The following is a 24,146-nucleotide window of genomic DNA, read 5'->3' on the forward strand; positions in this document are numbered from 1 at the left end:
AAAAATAAGGACATTTCTAAGCATCCCCAAACTTTTGAACGGTAGTGTGCACTAGTCGAGGTTTAAATGAGTGAAATGGTGTTTTGTGTCGGCAGCTTGGGACTGTGAGGTGAAGCCAGTGTTGTTGAGAGGGCGTTCTGTGATTGTTTGAATCTCTTCAGCACACAGATTACAGATTATAGTCTCTGAGCTCAGTGTCAGGACAGGGTCTCTCTCTCTCTCTCTCTCTCTCTCTCTCTCTCTCTCTCTCTCTCTCTCTCTCTCTCTCTCTCTCTCTCTCACCCAGACTCAAAAGACGAGAGCAGACGCAGCTGTAACTGAAAACACATCCCACCTCCAGCAGGAATATGCTGAGTACAAGCAAACACCTTACCTTCCAAAAGTAGGAAAAATTAAAAAAAATAAAGTTTAGTTTTGCAAAGTAAAGAGAGAGAGTGGAGCTCACCTTGTGCTACATAGCTGCATTTGCACTGCATGATGTCAACTTCATGATTATCATTACAGATTTGTGTATAGACCAACCAGTGATAAGTTTTTCTGTCTAATTATTGAGACTAGTGCAGTGCCCGTAGGAAGTATGCATTCCTATAATGGGAACTGAAGAAGATGTTTCAGTTATGGTAATGCAGGAACGAAAAGGCTAACATAATGCAAACACTGTGCAACCTCATTAGGCACAACGTAGCTAGCCACTGGCGTGGCTGACAGTCACAACAGCTAGCTACGCTAATGCTAATCGAAAAATGTAAACATTTGCGTTGTGCCTAATGAGGTTGCACAGTGTTTGCATTACGTTAGCCCTAAGCTAATGCTAATCGTAGCCTCGCTAGCTAACCTTTGGAAACAGGTGGGCCAAGTTAGCCGCAAAGTAGTAGCATGCTAATGCAAAATAAATACGTGCTTGCGTATCGGTGAATGGACACCGACTTCGTCATTTCAGTATAACACCATGTTCTGTGGTGAACCGTGTGAAAATGTCTCACCCAACATGAGGACAGCTTCTTCACTCCCACCTCCCCGCTACAGACAGCGCAGCTACTGCTGATGAGCCCCTGCCTGCCTGGTGTAGCGTGATAAATCAGTGAAAATTCAAATTCCTCCAAAAAAAATCAAGAAAATCAAGGATGCACACCATCGGGCCATGCTCAACCCATATCCAAAGTCTTAGGGCGATCTGACTAACGTTCAGTGAGATATGTCTGTCACAGACACACACGTTCGCAACTTGCTTTATAGGTAGATACTTAGAAATCTCACTTTCCTTCTGAAACACCACAAAGTCCTCAGGTGTCTGCGTAAAGTAGACAAACTAATTCTAATACCATCTATGTGACCTAAAGACAGGACTGTCTCCCCGTGTAAACTTGATTGCCATTAAATTGAACTCCCAATAAAGGAATGAATGCGTTTCTTGTTTCAAATGCTCTCCAAGAAAAAGTAAATCAGAAAAAATCACTCCGAAAAACAAACCTTCAAATGAAAGCAATGCACTTCCATAAATTAAAACCTCTTTTTTTTTGGTAAAATGTCATTTTGATTTTGTGCTTATAAAGAAATAGTATTTAGTACATTTTAAAATGAGGTAATGCTCCCACCACCACCCCTGATCAGGTTGGATGTCCAAATCTAACCACAAAGATCCCACATAGATCTACTTTTTGCTTCATAGTAGGGTTAGCGATGCTACGAAGCTACGACTCCAGAACACAGGGATTCACGAACACTGCGCGGCATCGGTAACTTTGGCGGTTTGATCATTGATGCATCACGATCAGATCAAATTGTGTTTTACACGCCTGTCTGTTCCACAGCTGACTGACTTTTTTTGTTTTTTTGTGACAATGAATTAATGAATTAGTTCCAATCGGTTACAACTCCCACCCAAACTGAAAGTTTGTAGAAAAATGACATTGTCCAAGTATACGTTGATCGCCCTATTACGGTGAGCCATTTATTTGAATCAGGTGTGTTAGATCGAGGCGACCTCTAAAACCCTGCCCTGTAATTCTTGCAGTCACTACATTATTCTCTAGGACTTTGCAGATTTGTGTGATTTAGGGCATTCAGGAAGTGCTTTGTTCTGTCTCCAGAACACTGAAGAGTAGAGCCTTTCCTCGATATCTATCGTGTTGCTCACAAAGTCCTTTGAGGACCTTTCTTTTTACCGACGTCTTGCTCCCATATAGCAGTGACCAAACAGGAAATGCAAGGAATACAAAAGCTGCTTCTTCAAGATGCTAATCTATCATCATTACTCTTGAAAAGACAGCAGGTACAGTACGTATCCCATCATATCTGACAAGCTAATTAATTCATGTGACACATGCCAAAACATGATTTCAAAACATAAACATGATTTGCAGTCTGCAAAATATTTTTTTAATGTAAATATTTTGTCTGTACTGTTGTTGTTGGTGAGTTCAGTTTGTTATATGAACATTATTCCTGAGTCTCTGTGACATATTAGGAGGATTTTATGGCCAGTTGCTTTAGATTTATTACATAATGCACCTTTAAATTTTGCTCTTCTGGCCGAATGTCGTCCCTGAACTACTGTACACCTTCACACCTCTCACCACATGAACAAGGTAAGATTAGCACACAATCTGCATTTCATCTGCACAGGAAGCCGTGACAACATGCACAGCTTTATCACTGTCACACCTTGACTTTAAATACAGTGAATGTGCAGAAAAAACACATCCTTTCAGAGAACTCCTGTGTGTGGTTTGCACTTCTCTTTTCAGTGTTGTAATGTTAGAAGAATAAATGTCAGAGAGAGTCCGACATGTTTTGTGGGTTTTCACACAAGGCATTTCCTGTCTTTATAATGTTACACTTGCAATCAGGACAAAGCAATGGGTGGAACTCAGGGTCAAAATTTAGGACTCAGGAAGTCAGATAAGTTACTTAAAACACACATTTAGTCCTTTTTAAAAAGTTAGAATATTACATGAATGGTATGAAAAGGAAGATCAGACCCTCCTAAATTGTAGTGCCATGACCTGCCACACAGGTATGTATACAGTACATCATCATCGGATAGTCTCTAAAAGATAAATATCAGGGAACACTCTGCTTGTTAATTGTTATTATTATTAATATTGCTAAATTGTAAACCCTTACACTGCTTGTTACTGGCTAAGTTGCTGAGTAACACTGAGTGTCAGGACTCCAAAAAAAGGAAATAGTTAGTTGAGGGTGTGTCCTTATTGAGTATTGAGCAAGCGATGACAACTTGTTTTTTTTTATTGAAATATGATTATTTTTCTCTCTCAAGAATTGAAATGCCTCAAAATGTCCTTCCTTTGCTTGTGTCCTTCATATTTTCTATACTCAGTGATTGCACTTGTGTCGTCATGCTCTGTTATCGAGCACTGCAGCAACATCTGGAAGGGTATTTTCCGGCACCACAGCCCTCACACACTTGCTGTGTGTGTGTGTGTGTGTGTGTGTGTGTGTGTGTGTGTGTGTGTGTGTGTGTGTGTGTGTGTGTGTGAGGGGAATGTGGTCAGCTGCTGACTCTGTTAAAGTCCAAATCTGAATGGAGAGTTGTTGTTTCCTGTGTTAGACTGTGCTGAGTTAGAGGCATCCTCTATACTGCATATTTATGCACCACATTAAGCATCGTTGCACACCTTTTGCATGCGTTTTTAAAATTGGGTTTATTCCACATTTTAATATGTATGTACATATATGCACCAGATAACACGTATCACTTCAACTAATTCATAAAACCATACGGTCTGGAAGAGCAGGAATGTAAAAACAGGAGCACCCATTTCTCCTGGCGTTGGCAGCACTGACGTAAAGCCTGAGGAAGGAGATCGCCAAAGGCCGTGTAACTGTTCTTTTGGTTTTTTATTTAAAGCACATTAAGTTCCCCTGCCATGTATGAAATGTGCCTGTTGATTTTATGCAGAAAAGAATGTGGAAGAAAAATAGAAATGATGATGGAGAGAATTTGTGTTTTCCATGTGTGAAAGCTGCTTCATGTCAGTTTTAACTATTCTTATTACTAATAATAACTATTCTAACTTCTTGGCCTGACTTTTCATCGGGACTTTTTTTATTTAGCCGGTGAAATATCTTGATATCCACGTGATAAAGTGGTCTAAACATCTGTTATTTCCTGTTTCCAACATAATTGATCCTAATGACTGTGGGTTTTTTCCTCTGACCTTTTACTTTAGTGGCACAATGTGAAAATTGATTGTAATTATCGCCTTTTTTCTTTGTTGTAATTGTATAAAAGGCGTTAAAGCTGTTGCGCTGTGAATCTTAAAACTGTGCCATGTTGTTTTATGACCAAATGGCTGCAAAAACCAAATATAGTACAGAGTCAGAAAGCCTCACAGAGACTCTTAATGTCGATTGGAATTAAAGAGCATCTGCTCGCCCCTCAGGAAATGATTTCATGAACTACATAATAAGACGCTGTTTGAGAGAACGCGTTGTGTGTATTTTAGAACAGCGCCGAAACTTATCACGGTACATTTAATTAACTGGTTTGGAAAGTGCCTTTGGGCCACACGGTTGGTGCAGAGGTTAGAACTCTTGTCTTTGGAGTTTGCATGTTCTCCAGTTTCCTCCCACAGTCTTAAATACGTGCAGATTTAAGGATTAGTCAAAGTGGACGCTCTAAATTGACCGTTAAGTATGAGAGTGGTACCAGTGATCCTCATGCAATATTAACATAACAACAATCATTTCTGTCAACGTGTCTGTAAATATTCTGCTTTTGAGCAGTGGCATAAGAAGACGGAAACCTAAATGGATCATTTAATGAGAACATATTAACATAAACAAATTTACACAGCTGCGTTTCGTCGAGAGCCGCTGCTTTCTGTTATCTCATCTTCATCACGCGTCAAACAGGTTTTCAAAGTAGGAACTGCACTGCTCCAAAAACAACTTTTGATAACACTTTAGATTAGGGAGCACATGTTCACCATAGGTGCTTACTAACATGCATATAAGTAGCACACTAACCTTTTATTAGTAAATATTTAGCACATATTAACACCTAGAAAAAACCTTAAATCATGTCGTAATAGAGAATAAGGTGTTAATACGTGCTTAATGATTACTATTAAAGGGCTAGTATGCTATTTATATATGTTAGTAAGCACCTAGTTAATGGTGAATATGTGTTCCTTAATCTAAAGTGTTACCCAACATTTTAGTTGTGTCCATTTTACTTGGCGTTTGGTGGCAGCAAAACGAAACTCTCTCTTTCTATCGACTGTTTTTGACCTTTTCCTGTTCACTGCGCGCTCGCTGGCTGTTTGCTGTCGTCTGCCCCAGCACATATAATATAACGGTGGCCAGATGTCCCAGATGGCTGGCTGAGCGCTGCGCCGTCAGCAGATCTGCGAGCCGAGCATGAGCTTAGTATGAAACGCCGACCACGGCAGCACAGCAGCACAGCAGCCCCCTCCAGGGAGGCAGCCGAGCTAAAAACCCTGCACGTCCACAAAATTTACACTCTTTGTCTTTCTGCGGTTATTAAAAGATAATTTAGCGTCGCACTCCGCGGTGAGAGAGCGAGGCACTTTGAAGGACATTTAAAAGGCACATTATCCTGTCGGCACAAGTATTTCAGAAAATATATACAGGACCAACAAACATCTTTCTGTGAGGGAGGAATTTATTTTTTTGCAACTGTGCTTCTACATTAATGTAAAAACAGCAGCACAACTGTGCAATGTGCTATTAAAACAGCGTTAGTAAAAGAGTCGAGGGAAAACCTCAGGCACCTAACAGCCTGTCTGTGAACAACATCCTTAAAGGAAACCTTTAAAAGCCACAGCTTGTCAACACAGTCGCATACGAATAACCCGCAATGTAAGTGTCCATCATACTCTGATAAAATGAGCAAGCCTGCATAAATGTGTAAGGCATACGTTTCTATTTATGATCCAACAACACTCTCTTCCATAAAAGACACTGCCCGTACTCAAAGTAGAGCTATCTTTAAGTAGCTGTGTAAAAACAAATATAATATATTTCAACATATACAGTATATAAAGTTTTTTGAAAAAAAAAAAACACAATACGACCAGAGAGACATAGTTGAAGGCACAGCGAGACAGTGGTGACAGTGGCTGCTCAGTGAGGAGACTGTAAACATGAAGTTTGTTTTAAGAGACACGGAGAGAAACACACAGGAAGGGCTTGAGTGTTTTCCCAAAAAGGCAGAGTGTTAGCCATAAAAGCGTCGCTCCTGCAGAAGTGGAGTTTAAAAGAGTGATGTAAGACCCAAAAAAACCCCACTGTGACTCACTCTGTAATTGTGAACCATGTCCTTATTCATTCTCATTCAATCAAAAGGCATAACACCTTTAGTTTGTGTAAGACGTTGGCCTAAAGTCATTCATTTACATGTCCTCACCCAGTCCTCAAACACTGCAGCATAATCTTCCTCGATTGGCCCGTCCTGCTGGATTAACAGCGTTCAGCAACTTCACGGTCCTGCTGCTGTTTGTCAAAACTCCGCTGCTCGAATTAACAACCAGTTGCGAATGTGACGCTACGGATTGGTCTACACGTCGTCGTATTTCTGCAGAGCCTCCTCTAACTTGCCCGTGATCTTTTGAAAGAAGGAGATCTGCTGCTGGAGGAAGTGCTGCATCTGCGCCTTGAAGTCGCGCACGCGGGTCCGGTGGAAGTGCTGGATCTCGGCGAGCGTCGCGCAGGAAATGATGTTGCAGCGCTCGTTGATGCCCTCGGCCTGCGCGAGGTCCATCTTGCCCTCCTCGACGTGCTTCTGGCTGTCTTTCGCCTTCGTCAGGGCTCCTGTTTGGAGGTGAAACACAGATGTTTAGAATCATGTCCGTCCATCTTTTAACTGCTCCATAATGAGAGTTTAATTTCCTATGACTTTTGGTGAATTCCAAGAGCTTGAGGGTTAAGATAGGAATTGGCCCTAAATCTTATTTCCTTTAATTTGTCAAAATAAAAGAGTTTCAGATCGTCCTCAAAAGTAATTTAATAATCTGAAATTTGTTTTTGTAAGAGTCAAGACCAACACTTGACAGTGAACCTAAAAGTAAAGGCAAATGACCATATAAGCCATAAAGACTTAAATAGATTGTTCCAAACTCCCTTAACATATGAGCCACGTCAGTGTCTATAGTTAGAAAACATGAGTGGGTGTAACTCTAAAATATCTATTACATTGTGTCACTTCAACCTTTTTTTTAAAAAAACAACCATTTATGGGGTTTTCCTGGCAGTTTGATCCCGTCGACTACAGTTCTGAGGAAATATAATATTAAAGTCAACAGCTCAGTAGACATGAACAGGTCTGTTTTACAAGACTTCACTGAGCCAGTTAGTAATCGACTATTGCAGTAACACTCTCCAACTAGCTCTGCACTTAACTATGTGAAAAAGTATAATTTTAATATCCACACTGTCTCTATGAATCATCAACAGTGAAGGAGACCTTTTCCCTGGTCATTCGGCTTTAGCCTCAATCTTTTCGCACAATAACAAACAGATTTAATGCCACATTCCAGGAAACTCTGAATTTAGACATTTTTCAGCATCCTATATGGAAAAAAAAACTCAATGCAGCCCTTCACTAAATGAGGTTCTGACCAAACCTTATGTTTGTATTTAAAGTGGCGTTAAACCCTCCTACACCACTCTGGTCAAACACCAGCTACTACATTCAGATTTTTGTCATTAGCTAGTTTGGAGCATCCTCTCATCTCTGGTTCACTCTCTCTCATCACTCGCACATCTAATCAGCAACAGGCTGATTGTGCCAGACTCCTCCCCCTTTTTAAATTAAACTCCATATCAAATTTCACTACCAGACCACACCCCCCTCACTACACTCTCCCTCCCTCCAACAGGTCTCAGCCCACTTCTTTGGCATTTTTCAATACGAGGAATTGGGCCGACTTAGCTGGAGAAGAGGGAGTTTAGTTACACTTTAATGAAAATAATGAACATACTGTATATATAAATATGTATATATATATACATATATATATATATATATGTATATATATATTCCAGAAAGTATTAATCAAACAATCTCTAATATATCTTCATTCCTATCCGGCAAAGTTACATTAGAAGCCCGCTCATATCTATTCATGTCAGAATCAGGAAAATTCAACACAGCATGAGTAAAAATACATTTTCAAAAACTGTCATTTAGTGGCTATCGATGTGTTTGTATCACTTTGACGAGGGCAGCTGTGTAAATAAGCTTACTCCTCTACCACACATTGAACAGGAAATTAACATATACAGTAGCACTCAAACTACTGAGTAAAATCCCAGTCGTGTCTAAGTTCCCACGCTGTCAGCAAAGAGGCTCTCGCTGACGACACGAACATTTTGGGGCTCAGACCAGAAATCAGCCCACAACTTTCCACACAGATGGTTGAGTGGGAGCAGGAGGCAGGGCCACAGATGCAGGAGCTAATGACTTCTCAAACCACTGACATTTTCTGAACCGAGCAAAGGAAGAAACGTCATGAAGAAGAAAAAATAAAGGTGAAATGAGAGAAGGGCCAGACAGGATATGATCTTTTGCTTAAGCCTTCTACTTTAAAACTGTTCAGCATCGTGTCATGGCTGCGAGCAACACGGCATTTATTTAAGGCAGTAAATGTAAATGTTTCTTGTCATTTGAAATCAGGAAGACTATGTTGATAGAGTGTATACCTTAATCCCTCACACTACAGGATCATTTGGCCAGATGATCTGTTTTTATCAGTCTAAAATCAGAAGACACCCACGATTGTGGGAAGATCGAGACGGAAATGTGGCCAATTATCCTCTTGTGTTGGGGCAGACTTTATCAATGTGTGTCTTTCATCCACGTCATTTAAAAAACTATATTTCTGTTTTAGTGAACAGACATGAGGTCAGTGTGAATGTGAATCCAGCGTGGGTAGGATGCTTATCTCAGGATAGATGTCTAAACAGGGCCTTGGGGTTTTGTTTTGATACCCTTTTTTTTAAACATTTTATAAAGCAAACTAAAAAAAGATCATAGTTGTAGCCGTGTAGATGTTTTAGGCCACACTTGCTGTATAATTCCTCCTTGCGTGTGGGGAAAAAAAAAACGTTGGTCAACTCATCGCTGTGAAACAGGAAACCACCACTGACGCACTGTGTGTGTGGCTGCGATGTTTTAGTGCAGAAAACGAGGTGTTGTAACGGTTCGAATTGACAGACTGTGCAGCAAGAGAAATGCAATGATGTGCAACGATGTGGCGAAAACCAACTGACAATAAAAATGTAATCAAGTCAAGAAATGGCTTTGAATTTGACAAGAAACCTCCTGTATTGACCTTTCATGAGATTCTGAGCTTGTTTCCTGAAATGTGAGACCACATAAAGTCTTTACAACTACCCTTTGCCTCACCATTGCAATACTTAACACCTAGGTTATAAACTAAAACTTACAGGAGCAGGGAGAGGAGAAGGGACATGCTCGCAGAATGACCCCCAAAAAGACATCTCTCAATCCTTCCTCTCAAATCTGCCCGCTTTTGCCTTCCGGCTGCAGCTCCCTCAGCTACAATTTAACCCAGATCTTTAAAATTCCTCTCATGCACAATAGAGCGAACATGACAGAAAGAGAAGGGAGGACAACAGTGGAACAAGAGACGGCAAAAAGCAGCTGTCCGTACATTTAAATGGCATTCCCAAAGGTGTTTATTGTGTCTTAAAGGTCTCTGGCTTCCTCCATTTTCAAAGCCCACTAATGGACTAAGGAGGTATAACCGTTACCATGGAGACGTAATGAAAAAAGACGAGAGTTCAGTCAAAGGAGAAACTCTAACGTACACTGCCATTTTATTTTCGTAGCTGCTGCAACTAAACTCTGCAGGTCTGCTGCAAAAAGAAGGGAACCAGAAATGGGTTTGAGTGTGTTACACAGGGTCTTACATACATTAGTCTTCGTCTAAAGCCACAGTTTTTGGAGTTCAAATGTTACCTTAAACCAAACGTTTCTTTTTTTCATAATTTGATCAAACACAATTTCATAAACAAGTAATTATACAACTTTTGGTCAGTCTTCAGTAACATTTACATTTATACCAAATAGAGAAAGCTCTCATAGAGGCTGCTGAGAATACTTTGTTTTGTGTTGTGCTTTACGTAGAAAGACAAATCGAGTAATCGTTCGGTCCATAAAATGTCAGAAAATGTTGATCAGTGTTTCTCAAACCTGTAAATAACGATCCTCAAACCAAAATGATTGAGTTGTAATGATTTCTTTGTGATATGGAGCAAAGAAAGCAGAAATTATTCACATTTAAGAGGCTGAAAACTCAACCAGAGAGAAACTTGTAATGAATTAATAATCGAGTAATTGTTTCAGGCCTACAGGCTGTCCTGTACAAGTACTATTCCATTTTGTGTAAGGGGCAAAAATAAAAAATAGACATATAAATATGTCTAAATATCTAGAGCTATATACATTGTTATTGATGGAAATAAGTGTAAGCTCCTAATTAATAATATAAAAAAAAAAACACTTGATCACCTCTTAAACCCTTCACTTCTGCCTATCATTTCCTGCTACATACATAATGAGATGCATAATGCTTTGTTTAATATAAATGAATGGACATCGACATATACATAGAGCTACTGGATCACCAAGAGTGGTAAAAATGACATTTATATCATATTGGGCTATAAATAGAGAAGAGTTCTGATGATGAAGAAATCCTCCCTGGGTGTATGTATGTAGGTGGCAGCGACGCCCTCCTGGGCTCACTGAAGGCAGAGCCACGTTAGCGCTTACGTAATCTCTGGTTACACAACACAGAGCCCATGCGAAGCCCGTGACCTGAACAGCAGCAGCACTATCTGCTGTAGTTAATCACTGCACCAGCTCATGCGTGTCATTGTAGGACATTTAAAAGGCCTGGAACAAAAACATATAACAGAGCCCAAGCGTGAGCAGAAAGGCTTAAGTCAGCAGCAGGAAGACCTGACATCCTTCTCCAAAAAAGTGCTTTCCCCCTTTGACGTGTCCGCCATTGTTTTATCACTTCATGGTGACTCACTCGTGACAGGACCTGGCAACATGCAGCTTGTAGTAATGTGCTGAATGGATGAATTTGCAAGGAGAGATAACTTGAATATAACATTTATATTATATATACTTAAGTATCTTCCATCCATCCATTATCTACCACTTTATCCTCCACTGGACTGGTCGCAGGCGGTGCTTTGCCTATCTCATACTTCAGTATCTTAAAGTAGACATATTATACCCTATTTCTCCAAGTTAACCTAGTTCCCTGGTGTCCTAATGAACATGTCTGTGACATGCTTTGGTCAAAATACCTTAAGGATGAAGCACCACAGCAGTTCAATCACCCTGCCAAAACAGCCCTGTTCAGAACGCTGTTTTGAGTGCCTGTCTCTTTAAATGCAAATGAGACACAGGAAACTACGTCAGCATTCACTGAGGCCCGCGGCAGCTAACAGCAGTTAGCACTTGGAAAAGTGATCATTTGCAGACTCTAGCAGGCACATTGCCGTCATATATAAAATGTATCCACTGGACAAGTAAATCCTCTGAGGCTGGAAGTTTGTGTAGAACTCTGTGCTGCACTGTGGAGCCAAGAATAGAACACTTTGCGGACTTCAGCTCTTCCAGATACTATTGCCCTCGCCTGCACTCTCGTATTTTTTAGGGACAAAGTGGAGCTCCGCGATTCAACAATTCCAGCAATTTAGCGCATTGTGACGTATCCAATGAGTGCGGAAGTCAACATCGCATGTTTTATCTCCTGTATTTAGACTGAGAAGGACCACAAAAACATGAGTGAGTCTTTTTTCACACTTTGCAGACTGATAGGGCCTCCAGAGTCACAAATATAAGTAATAAAATGATTAAAAAGTAGATTTTGCATAATTTGGGACCTTTAATAACCAAACTAAGAAGAGCTCTACTGACATAAACTCAATTCATAAGCTAATGAAGAAAAGGGAGGAAATGGTAGAGGGAGTGCTGTGTGAAACAGTAATTTCTGGTATACAAAGGCCACCGTAGTTCCCCTGTTCTCACCATTAGACCTTTAAATTACAGGATGTAAATGTGCAGACATTCCTACTTGCTGATGTGTGCTACTGACTGAACAAAGCCTGACAAAGACTGGTTTTCTGAGCTTGTACTCACACTATTAAAAAATTCAAAGTTTCACATTTCAGCATCTAAGTGTGAGTGCGAACTTCAGCCAACTTATTTGGTTATGTTATGCAAAAATAACCAACTCAGGTCCTGGCCAATCACATCACATTTTTGCATATAGCTCAAACACGACATAGTTTAAGCAGAGCTCTCGACAAAGGTTGTTCTGCCCTGTTGCCAATGTGTTTTCGTTGGACAAAGAACAGCCAACAATGGCTGACCCGGAGAGGGAATGATATCAAGTTTCTCTTTCTTTCTTTTACTCAAGCGCAAACAACAAACTCTAAAAGATCAGATTAGGACGAAAAAAAAAAAAAAGTACTAAAATAGAGGACATAAAGTTCCATAACTTTTTAAAAGCAATGCCACATATAATGTCACATGCACTGGTGCTGATCCTGCCAAGCAGCACACGAATGGCTGATGGGGTGATTCTCTGGAGAGATGGAGATCAATAGAGTTCAGTGCTCTGTTGTGGAAAAAGGCTCACATTTCCCTGGTCTCTTCCATGGGGACAAATAAAAACCCTGCCTCCACTCTAAGGTCCTAATGTGACAGATAAATGAGCTAAAAATGGAACCTGGCTGTTGATAAGACTGATAAGCAAAGCTTTGCTGTGTTTCTCCTAAAGAGAGTAACAGCGATGTGGCTGATATGACGCCCAGAGAGAGCCTGGTTGGTTTGCATCAACACGTACATTCTGGATGTAAAAACGTAATCACTGCTTTACCATTGCACTGATATCGGAGTATTTCACTCAGCTCACCACGTGATTATTATGTGCAACCGCTTTTTAAATGTGGACTTTGGTTTATGACGACAAAGGATGTGACTTGGCCTCACAGCAGGATAAATATACCTCACATCATAATAGAAGAATAGGACATGTTTATCAGGTGAATTAAAACCCAAACTATAGACAGGATGTACAGTATGTAAACATGGATGAGAAAGAGTCTTTAATTGAATACTGTACGTGGCAGAAGTATGAGAAAAGCAAAGACGGATAAAGGGCCTGGAAATTAACATAACCAGTTTGCAGTTGCACAGTTTTTGTCTTCACCAACAACAACAATGTCCTCACATTAACGACACGTTTCAGTAGTTATGTTGTTTAGACATGTCCGACTATGAAGTATTCATTTGAGCTGTACAGTAAATGAATTTAGCGACTCATGTAAACATCAGTGTCTGTGTCGTGTCTTTTTCAGAGTAAGGTCAAGAGTCAGAATATAAGTGTCCAATGTTAAATTTGATGATAATCCATCAGTAAGTAAGGTTTAAGTTAATAGTGTTATTAAAAGTTATTCTTTAAAGGTGAAGTAAGTAGTTTATAGTGCCATCTAGAGGAGAGGCTGAAATTTACAACAAAGAACTGCTGCTCTGCTCACCCCCTCCCTTCCCTGAGCGCTACGGTATCCTCAGCTGGTCAAATGTCGTCCTTGTTGTCTTTCTCCGTCTCAGCAGATGAGGTTCGTGGGGCGAGGGAGAGGGCGAGCTACCGCGGCCGTAGCAGACGAAGCGGAGAGAGAGGAGGCGGGACTTCCACTACAAGTAAAGAGACGCTTGTTTTGTTCTCTCGCGTTTGTCCTTACAGGCTCTGGTAGAAACATGGCGTCTCGCTGCTAACAGTGGCAATGCCACTGTTGCAATGTTATTTTACATGACTTTTTGAAACACTACGAAAATGAAACAAAAACTATTATACAGCGACTAGACAATGCAGGAGCACATAATATGTATACAAAATGGGATTTTGGGTTATATAAACCCATAAATAATACACATTGTCCCTTTAAGGTGTCTGGTGCCTTTTCAGTGGCTAATGACATTTAATAATCCCTGCAAACATGTGGCCAGTGTGAGTAACAGGCAGCCGCTCTGTTGTCATGAACAGGAGCGTCTAAGATACTCGGTGTAAAATGCAGCCACATTAACTGTTCCCTAACTACCGTGCAGTGCAATAAATGTTTATAGCCTCTTTTAGATCCTGCATGATGGATACAACAGGTCCAGCACAGTGTAAGTGAATATACTGCTTTCACATACAGATAATGGAGGATACACTGGGGTCTTTCACTTTCATATAGGAGAGATTTCTTAATGATTAACTGTACTTTTGATATACAAAAGGAACTAAAAAAGGACATCCCTTTATCAAAAACAAGAGGAGATCCAAATAGTGTTGGACTCAATATGCTGCCCATGTCTCCTCCTCCATCTGCTGCATGCAGTAGCTTTCCCCATCAGCTTTGTTTCCACTCTCCCACTGTGCTGAAATCCTGTTTCACAACACACTGTCTGTACAGTAAGAACTGTGTCTGATGTTGCAGCGAGGTTTTCCATGTGTGTGTGTTCACATAATCAGGGTTTCTTATCCGGGGTAATTAGCGCTGGGCTTATCACTCCAGACTTGTTTTAAATGGCCGCGTCACCTTATTTGGGCTGTTTGCAGTCGACGTGGCAAACTTGATTTGAGCTGAGTGGGATGTTTGTGTCCCATCGCAGCCTAAACACTGTCCGTCTGTCTGTCTGTCCTGTTTTTTTCCCAGTGTCTTTCTATTGTGGAGTGAATGACTCTAGTGTTTGTGAGGGGAACCAAGATGTCCATGTGCAAGGTGAGGAGTAAACATGGGTCACGGGTGAAATAGTGGACACTGAGAAAGGCCAATGTTAAAGGTGCCAAATGTAAGAATGTGGCCAAAAACGGTTACTACGTTCAAATTCAAAATACAGAGGTCTTTTAGGTTTCGTTTTCTGACGGCAGCTGAGACTCTACTGACTGCCACCACATGCCAAAACACGATTTCAAAACATAAACATGATTTGCAGTCTGCAAAATATTTTTTTAATGCAAATATTTTGGCTGTACGGTTGTTGTTGGTGAGTTCAGTTTGTTATATGAACATTATTCCTGAGTCTCTGTGACATATTAGGAGGATTTTATCGCCAGTTGCTTTAGATTTATTACATAATGCACCTTTAAGAGCCATGTCATTTTGACTACATCCATGCTACGACAAGCATTTAAACTCTGTGTCATAAGCTATCTGCGTCCATATTAACACACCTCTGGGCTGATATTAAATCGATGATGAGGTGACATTTAAAGTACGTGTTGACTGAGCCTTTTATACTCAGCTGGTGATAAGCATATAGGAAGTGAATGCAGATGTGTTTTTGTTTCCACAGGTGTAGCTTTCCTGCCTGCTCAGACCAAAACAAAGTACTAAAATGCTGGACTACAGGCAGATCAGGAGCTGAATAAATGTATGGTATGTGAATTGATACGTGTATTTCCTGTCCAACATGGCAATTAGTTGGACTGTAAACAACTTACTCACTCACAAAAAAAAATTATTTATAGTATGTTTAGCCATCTTTCATGGTTATTATGCCGTTATTTATTATTACACTGCCTGTGATGTAATGAGAGTATGAAGGCCCACTTATTGGCACGCAGAAAGCAGTCAGTCAGGTAAAACTTTAGGGGCGGAGCAGTTTAATGTGCCACATTCTCACACAGAGCTCCTCTCGGTACACTAGTGCAACAATGTTCTTCCCCTTGCATAATAACAGCGTTGCCTCTCACGAGTGTGACATTTCTGCCACACAATGACAACAATCATTGGGTAAGGTCATGTGGAAAGAGGATGGCTTGGTTTGGCTGACTTTCTGTCACATGCAGACAATCATTTATGACCAAAGTTGTGAATTGATCCACCTCCTAAGCTCTGATATGTAACCACTCACCAGCAATGGAAAATCAAATCCCATCTTCCCCACTCGATTAAGCAGATGGGACAAATGGGCTGCAGCAGCATGTAAACCAGTTCTCCAGTGCTGATTCGTTTAGCAAAGTGACATATAATCCTGACCTGACTGCTCTCAGATCAGATCTCTCAGAGAAGCTACTTTTATGCTACCGGTTACCTGTTATGGATAGAAAGCACATTTACTTATTGACATTAAAGCCTAAAAAGTCCCTTGAAACCTTCTGATCTAAACAAAGCTTTATAAATTGGGTAGTGAAACTTCACAGAGTTGTGTCATTAGATTATTTTAATCATCACAATGTCTCTATGTTCCTGTTTTGAGGAACTTTTTTTTAGACAGTTTTATTTTTTTTATTGCTTTTACTGGCCCATTGAGTTATAAATCCTGTATTGTTTTACATTAGATCTTTTTTTTTTTGCCTTAATTTTTCATCCATGTATATTAGCTTGATTGCAAATTTGTGAAACTGCTGTGAAGGAGTTCAGTGATCAGTCACTGAATAAACAACGTTTTCATAACATTATTATTTGATTTAATATGTATAGAGGTGATTTTAAATTGCAGACAAGACTAGTGTCACAGTGTCTCATAGTGTTGTTCTGGGATTCTATTTAAATGTAATTCTGGCAGGTTTGTGCAGACTGTTTCTCCTGAAACTATCGTTTAAATCATCAAAACCTAATTTCACTAAATATTAAAAGTTGGTAACACTCGTCCAAATGTAAATAATAACAAAAGATAAAAACTATAGAGAGTTTAGCAACAGAGAAATCTCCTAGAAAAGGATAAATAACAGAGACAGATGTGTTGAGTGTATTTTGACTCGGTTACGACTTTACCTTTCTGGACATGGATGATATCTGGGTAGTTTGCCAAGTGTCCTTGGTAGAGAGCGATCAAATCCATGATAGGGTCCACATCCTTGCCGGGCTGCTGGGAGAAATACTCTCCGACGACTTCATATGCATCCCCGGTGAAGGAGATGGCCTGGTTGAGTCCTGTAGAATACACCTGCTGGTCCATTTCAAAGGCCTGGCTGAGGACCTTGAATGAAATCCCCACTTTCTGATACTCCTTCTTAAAACCACTGATCTGCTTGCGGGCAAACTCATTGAGAGTGCCGTTGAGCTGCATGTTGCTCTCATCCATTCTCTTGGTGAAAGTCTTGAATCCATCAATTTTGCTCTCAACCTCCTGAAAGTCTAGCGGCGCTGCCGGGGTGCTGATGGTGAGGAAGAAATTTGCACCGACCATCTCGTCCTTCTCTGACTTCCTCTTGCCCTGCTTCCAGGCTTTCTCGTCCGTGCAGCCGAGGAAGTGCTGGAAAACATCACACCTGGCCAGGACCGGGTGGCTGGTCATGTGGTTCATCCACCAAATGAGGCCCTTTCTCCTCTTGGAGATGAAGTCCTCTTCGAAGCGACCCGTGGCCTGCTTCTCGGGGATGTGAGGAACCGAGATGACGGGAAACTTCTCCACCAGCCGCGCGTACAGCCAGTCGAAGTGCTTATACCTCCTGTTCACCTGGTTTTGCGTGTGCGTCGGCGTCAGCTTGTACGAGATGTAGCTCTTCATGCCCTTGAACTTGGTCTGTTTGGTGGGGTCGGCGATGGTGCAGCTGAACGGATACGGGTTCTCCTGCCACTCCGGACCAAACTGACCCATCACCACACAGATCTTGTCCCCATCCTTCACGAACCCCGACGCCTCTCCCAGCACAAACGCCTCTCCTCCTGACTTCACAAAGGTGGAGAACCTGTTCAGGTTTCTACTGACTGTGGCGGAGCTCTTTGCCTGCTGTGCGTTGCATCTTGACATTGTCACTCTGTAGGTGGACGGCCCGTTGCCTTCAAAGTCATGATATCGTCCTCCAACAGTACCTGGCTCATCTGCAACAGTGGAGTTGTCGTCCCAGTCATCATCCCAGTCATCATCGCTCGGTTGGCCGACTGACTGGTAAGTATGCGGCTGTGGCTGCTGTGGTGGTGGAGCTGTGAATGTGGTGGAAGCAGGAGGAGGAGGAGACCCTGCTTTATTCAAGTTCTCTGTTGTATTCGGAGGATTGGAGGGGGCATCAAAACCACCGGGCGGTATGTTGGAGTATCTGGGGTTCGGGTTCGCGTCCACAGATGTGCTGCTGCTGCGGCTGCTGCTGTTGTTGTTGAAGGTGGAGGCGGCGTCGTTCTTCAGGATCTCCACGTAGGACGCGGGGAACAGTCCCCGCTCCCCTTTGCCGTTCACCCCTTCGAGCCAGCCCTCGATGTCCTGCTCGCTGAACAAAGTTAGGACCTCGCTCTCCTTGACGGACACCTCCCCGGGGTTCTCAGAGTTGAAGTCGTACAGCGCTCTGGCTCTGAGCGCCATGATGTCAGCACAGCTGGAGGACGAGCGCCGGACAGCGGGCTAACTTACCGCAGACTGGCCGGGGGGAAGGAAGGGGGAGAGCAGAGGGCAGTGAGACTGGCCCCAGTCAGCTCACCCGAAACTACTCCTGTAACTCCGCGTACAAACTTCTCACGGTGTGGAGGGGGGGAAAAAAACTCCTCTTCTTTTATGTGCCTCACTGTGCACTCCTCCGTCCTGATAAACGCTGAGGAAACTGCGGTCCAGAGGTGTATGTGTGCGTAAAATGGAGCAACGGTATTTTCCTCTACTGTAACACTTCTCCCGGATCCCACAGCGGCGGCTTCTCTCTGACTCGAGCTGGACGCTTCTGCTCTCTCACTCTGCAACAGCAACAGCCAAGACGGGCAGACTGGCTAATCGAGGGAGGAGCTACAAGATGGTGCAACCGGTCCAGACATCACAAATCAAACGTGGGTGCATCATGCTGAGACCAAGCTTTAGTTTTTTTTTTTTTTTTTTTTTTTTAAATTGTACACCGAAACCACACAACACTGACGTCACCAGGCTCGGTCCCATTCAAGAAGAATTGTTATATGAAGTATGTGGGTCACACAAATGTTATCATTAATAGTTAGTTAGTTATCAATTAAACATCAGACAATTGTTAGGTGTTAACCAGAGTTCAAGGTGGTATATGTATACACTTACTGGTGAAGTTGTATGTTATTATTATGGTTACATTTTTTTTTATTTTGTATGTATTTTGAAATAAAATACCAAATATCCAACTAATAAATGTATCAAAATAAACTACTGTATTTATGCATTTGCACTTCTTTTTTTTTCTTTTTACAAAAATACTGAGATTCATGAACTCTTCCTGTCTTTATTTACTTTCTTGGTGTTCAGTAACAGATGGCCCACAGTCCAAATGGATGATCTGACTACACTAATGGTGTGTTCAGAGATGGAAAGTAGTGAAATACATTTACTCAAGTTACTGTATTGAATACTTTTTTGTGTGTATTTTGTATTTTTTAAGTACAATTTAAAATCAGGATTTTGTATTTTACTTGGGTACATAATGACTCAAGTATTGTACTTAGTTACTTTATAAATCCTATGCGTTACTGAATAAAATTAAAAAATTCAGCACAATGAAGACCTACAGGGGGAAAATATAAACCAGAACCAGACGAATGATGATGTGATTAGCACCAGCACTGGCGCGTGAACATAGAGGGCGCGCGCCAAAAGTGACGTAATATCCTGTGTTGCGCCGGGCGCGTGAGCTCCAAAATCATTTTGGATTTCTGACCTCTTGTCATATTTCTTCTACCCTCACACCCCACGCAAAGTAACTAAGTAACTTTTACTTAAAGTACATTTCAAATGAACTACTTTACTTCTACTTGAGTAATATTTCATCAAAGTATTGGTACTTTTACTTGAGTACAATATTTTAGTACTTTTTCCACCTCTGGGTGTGTTTCATCACCACAGAACAGTTGCATAACTAAGTCTACAGCTGAAAAAGCTGTAATTTAGTCACTGTGTTGCGATTTGTGACTTTAATAAGTCCCTCATCCATCCATCAAATGAGCCAGTGGGAGGGTGAGTTGCATGGAAGAAAAAGAACTGAGAGTGTGTGGGTGTGTGTGCGTTAATGTGGAGGAGGTTGGTGGTGATGTAATATTTGATAAGGAGCCAGTGAAGTTGCTGCAGGACAGGTGTTATATGACTAATGGAGGAGGGTTCTGCTAATGATGCGAGCAGCAGTGTTTTGGACCAGATGCAGATTCTTAACCTTGGCGGAGGAGGGGAATAGAGGAGCTGTTGATGTTTGAAAGAGTGGACTTGGTGCCAACAAGAAGAAGTTTGGTTTTGGCACTGTTAAGTTTGAGAAAGTTGATGGAGAGCCAGGATCTGATTTCTCATAGACAATCTGAGAGGGAGGGAGGGAGGGTGGAAGTGGGTTTGTTGGACAGGTAGAGCTGGGTGTCATCCACATAGCAGTGGAACTGAATGGGAGGAGGTAGATGGTAATTATAAGGGGCCCAAGGACAGAGCCTTGAGGAACACCTGAAGTTGTAGCTGCATATCACTCACCAAACTCTTCCCTTGCAAGTGTTGGAGAACATATGTAGCCTTCAGTTAGCATCAAAACTCGATAGATGTTAAGTTTTAATAGACCGATATAAATTAGATATCTATCAGCCTCTGTAGAGCTGACCCAGCTCCTGGGTAACAAAACAACAATTCATACAATCAAGATAATTGCACATTTAATAAAAAGACACACTGGGCCTTTAAATCTCTATATGACCCCATTGTGTTCAAAAAGCAAACAAAACAAAATAATATCAAATAAAAATTTGAGGAACTGAGCTGTAAATAATAATGATTAAATTAAAGCAAACTATACAAGACAGGAAAAACAATAAGGTAAGTGTACTAAAGAGATAATTATGAGATTTATTTGTGCATCGCATCGTTACTGAGGAGATAAACAGCCTCCAGATCCTCTCAAACTCCTCCAGTCTACGTGTCAGTACATAACAGATCCTCTCAAAATGGAGCATATCATTTAATTTTAACTTTAACTCATTGTTTTTGCAGAAGAAGAGAATGAGTTTCTTTGCACAAAGGAGACCATAGGGTCAGTTAAAGTTCACAATACACAATACATGTGGATGCTATCTCAACTTAGGTCAACTTAAGGAATTGCGTTCACCTGAAAGGAATGTCCTGTAAAAACCGACTGGCTCTTGTACTCTGACATATATATTGTCATTCGGTCAGGACTGAGTGGCAGAATTATTGACTATCATTCACATCTATAAATCCCCTTAGTTTAACTGATGATTAATATAATTACAGATCTAAAATTCACAAAGTGAATATAAAAAGGTAGATATTCTGACATGAAAGGATGAATGTGTTTGTTGTATTATGTATGTGTTTGTTGTATTATGCTAGTGTGGTTCTGAAAAGACAGTCAATAATATAGGACTTCAAATAACAATTGTTTTAATTACTGATAAAGTGGCCTATATTATTTTTTTTATTTCACCCTCAATCACAAATCGCCATATGTTGAGTTTACATTAGGACAAAGAAAAGCACCAAATCCTGACACGTCAACCAAATAATTGGTGCTGTCCAAATGTGCAGCTTCAAAATACCATTATTTACAGAATGAGGGACTTTGTCCAGAATTTACTTAAAGGGAGTGAAATGACACGTTTGATGTGGGTTTTACATGGTCATATATAAGATAGATGTGTAGATGTTCATGTAAATGGACTAATTGTGCAGTAAGGACAACAGCTCTATTACTCAAACTGCAATATAGTCCAAAATTATGGGAGTGATATTACTACTACTTACCATCAATTAAACGCATAGTTTCAGTGTCTTATAGTCTCTGCCTTTTATGGACTATATCAAGGAGTTACACCCCTCAATATCCAGGGTCAATCCATTGAGCAGGTACCAGTTTTTACATATATGAGATTTAAATATGAGATTGACTCCTGCCCATCTTTCCTGTCTCCAAAAACCCCCCCCCACAAAATCGCTCGCACCTGCTGAAGAAACTGAGGATTTTTTTCAATGTCAGCAGACAGAGTTTTAGCTCTGGATTACTTCTCGCTCATAGAATCCATTCTTACTTTCAACATGTCATCCTGGCACAGCTCTCTCTGCATCAAACACAAAACCAAACCCTCCCATACAGTTAATCAGGCCAGCAAAACTATTGGTTCACCACAAACACCACTCTTCGAATGATATCAGCGCTCTCTGTAATCAGCAAAACCACCCGGATCACAGAGAAACCATCTCACCCCGTCCATCACTCCTTCCAGTTACTGCCATCAGACACATGGCAGGCAAGAACATCTACAAACAATCCCTTATTCCCTCTGCGCTTAGCATTGTTTCTGGTAAAAAAAAATTTAATCTTGTGAGTGTGAACGTGCCTTGAGAGTGTTGAATTTGTGTCAAAGGGGAATTTCTATCAATCTATTAAAACTTTTCATTTGTATTGTCAAAATTCAAAATTCCAAATTAGATTATTTTTTCTTTTCACGCAGACTTATCGAACTCACAATTTAATTCAGGGAGTTTCTGCTTGTAAAATACGATTTTATGTGATGTTTTGTTTAAATTTCACCAAGATATAAAAGTTAATCTCACACTTTGTATTTACTTTCCTTTTCCTTTGGTGAAGATGACTTCACAATAAGGTGTCATTTACACTGGTAGATACTGCCTCCTTGTGGCTATTTTTGGCCCTTTGCCAGAGAGGATCCTAATGAATGATTTATACTGGGCATACTACTACTACTACTACTACTACTACTACTGCTGCTGCTGCTGCTACTACTTACAGGGGTGTCAAACTCATTTTCACTGAGGGCCACATCAGCATAATGGTTACCCTCAAAGGGCCAGATGTCACTGTCATACAGAATAAATGTAACTAAATGTAACCAAATATAATGTAAAATAAGGGTAACTACTCCGTAACATATTGCTAAATAACTTTCTGTATTTATTACTTCTTAATTCAATTTCACTCGTCGCATGATGCTTATAAAATGATACACTGCGATCTAGTGGCAGTGTATCATTTTATTGCCATGCATTGTGGGAAATGCAGTTTATGGTCAACGTACGCCTTAAAGCAGCATAGACCTATTTTAAAACAGATTTTTATGACCAATGAATCACTCGCGGGCCACATAAAATGACGTGGCGGGCCACATCTGGCCCCCGGGCCTTGAGTTTGACACATGTGCCTTAAACTAATAATTATTAAAAAAAATTACAATTACAAAGGGCTTTACGAGTTTGAAATTATACATTGGGCAAATAAAAGACAACATAATAATAATAATAATACAAAAACAATTAAGACAAGCTGGCAGTAAGTAACACAATTTTAAAAAAAGTATGTTTTCAGGGGTGATTTGAAAGATGTCTCTAAATCAGCAAGCTCGTGCTCCTTGAACACACAACACACACAAATATAACCACCATATTACTGCACGCCACCAGAGGTCTCTCCTCTCCAGTTTGACTGAAGCTATTCAAATGGGGACAAATGTCCAATATGAAATTTACCCATACTGAAAACATGAAATTAAATAAGAAATTATGAAATTAAATTCAGTTACGTCTTTCTGTCTCAGTAGACGTGTGCAGAGGATATCCTCTTCAGCTGCCATTTAAATGTATTCCTGGAGGTTTTTCTTTTATAGCACATCACATGAAATATTGAGGAGGAGCGTGGCGTCCAGGGAACAGGAGATACTTCAGTATGCAGCTTGCACTTAAGCTGTCTTACACGGTTCCTCTAATCAGTATGATAGCTCATAACTACTTTGGGTTCAGTATTTCTTCTCAGCTAGAGAAATCATATCAAATAAAAGTCAGATTTGTATTGTTCTGAAGTAGACTATAGTTAGCAGAGCTACTCTTCCTATTTGATTTAACTTACATTTATTTTTGCTTAACTTTATGCAATAAAAAAATCCCCTATAGACTCTTCTAGCTATAATAGACTGTAACGTGTATGTGTGACCTACATTTAGGATGAAACAAGCTGTTCTAATTGAATGCATGACAGAGATTAGCACACCACAGGTTTTTGAAATGATTACAAATGCACACGCTTTTCTTCACGCACCTCCTGCAACATTTAAGGCCCACCCTCGTTGCTTCAGAAGAAGAAATCTTGGACTTTCAACCGCGTTTGTACTAAATGTTACATCCCCTTTCATTCATTATGTATTGTGAAATGCATCGCATCAGATGACCTCAGGTTTCTGCT

At 40.7% G+C, this 24,146-nt stretch overlaps 1 protein-coding gene across 1 annotated transcript; it reads right to left on the minus strand.

Moving 5' to 3' along the window:
• Nucleotides 1-5,755: 5,755 nt before the first annotated feature.
• snx18a (sorting nexin 18a) lies at nucleotides 5,756-18,523 on the minus strand. Its single transcript, XM_083905447.1, has 2 exons — nucleotides 16,801-18,523; nucleotides 5,756-6,798 (listed from the first exon to the last, which is right to left on the minus strand). Exons 1-2 carry the CDS (start codon nucleotides 18,323-18,325, stop codon nucleotides 6,545-6,547), a joined length of 1,779 nt encoding a protein of 592 aa, XP_083761573.1. The 5' UTR covers nucleotides 18,326-18,523; the 3' UTR covers nucleotides 5,756-6,544.
• Nucleotides 18,524-24,146: the final 5,623 nt, after the last annotated feature.

This window comes from Microchirus variegatus (assembly GCF_963457635.1).
Source record: "Microchirus variegatus genome assembly, chromosome: 18".
NCBI lineage: Eukaryota > Metazoa > Chordata > Actinopteri > Pleuronectiformes > Soleidae > Microchirus > Microchirus variegatus.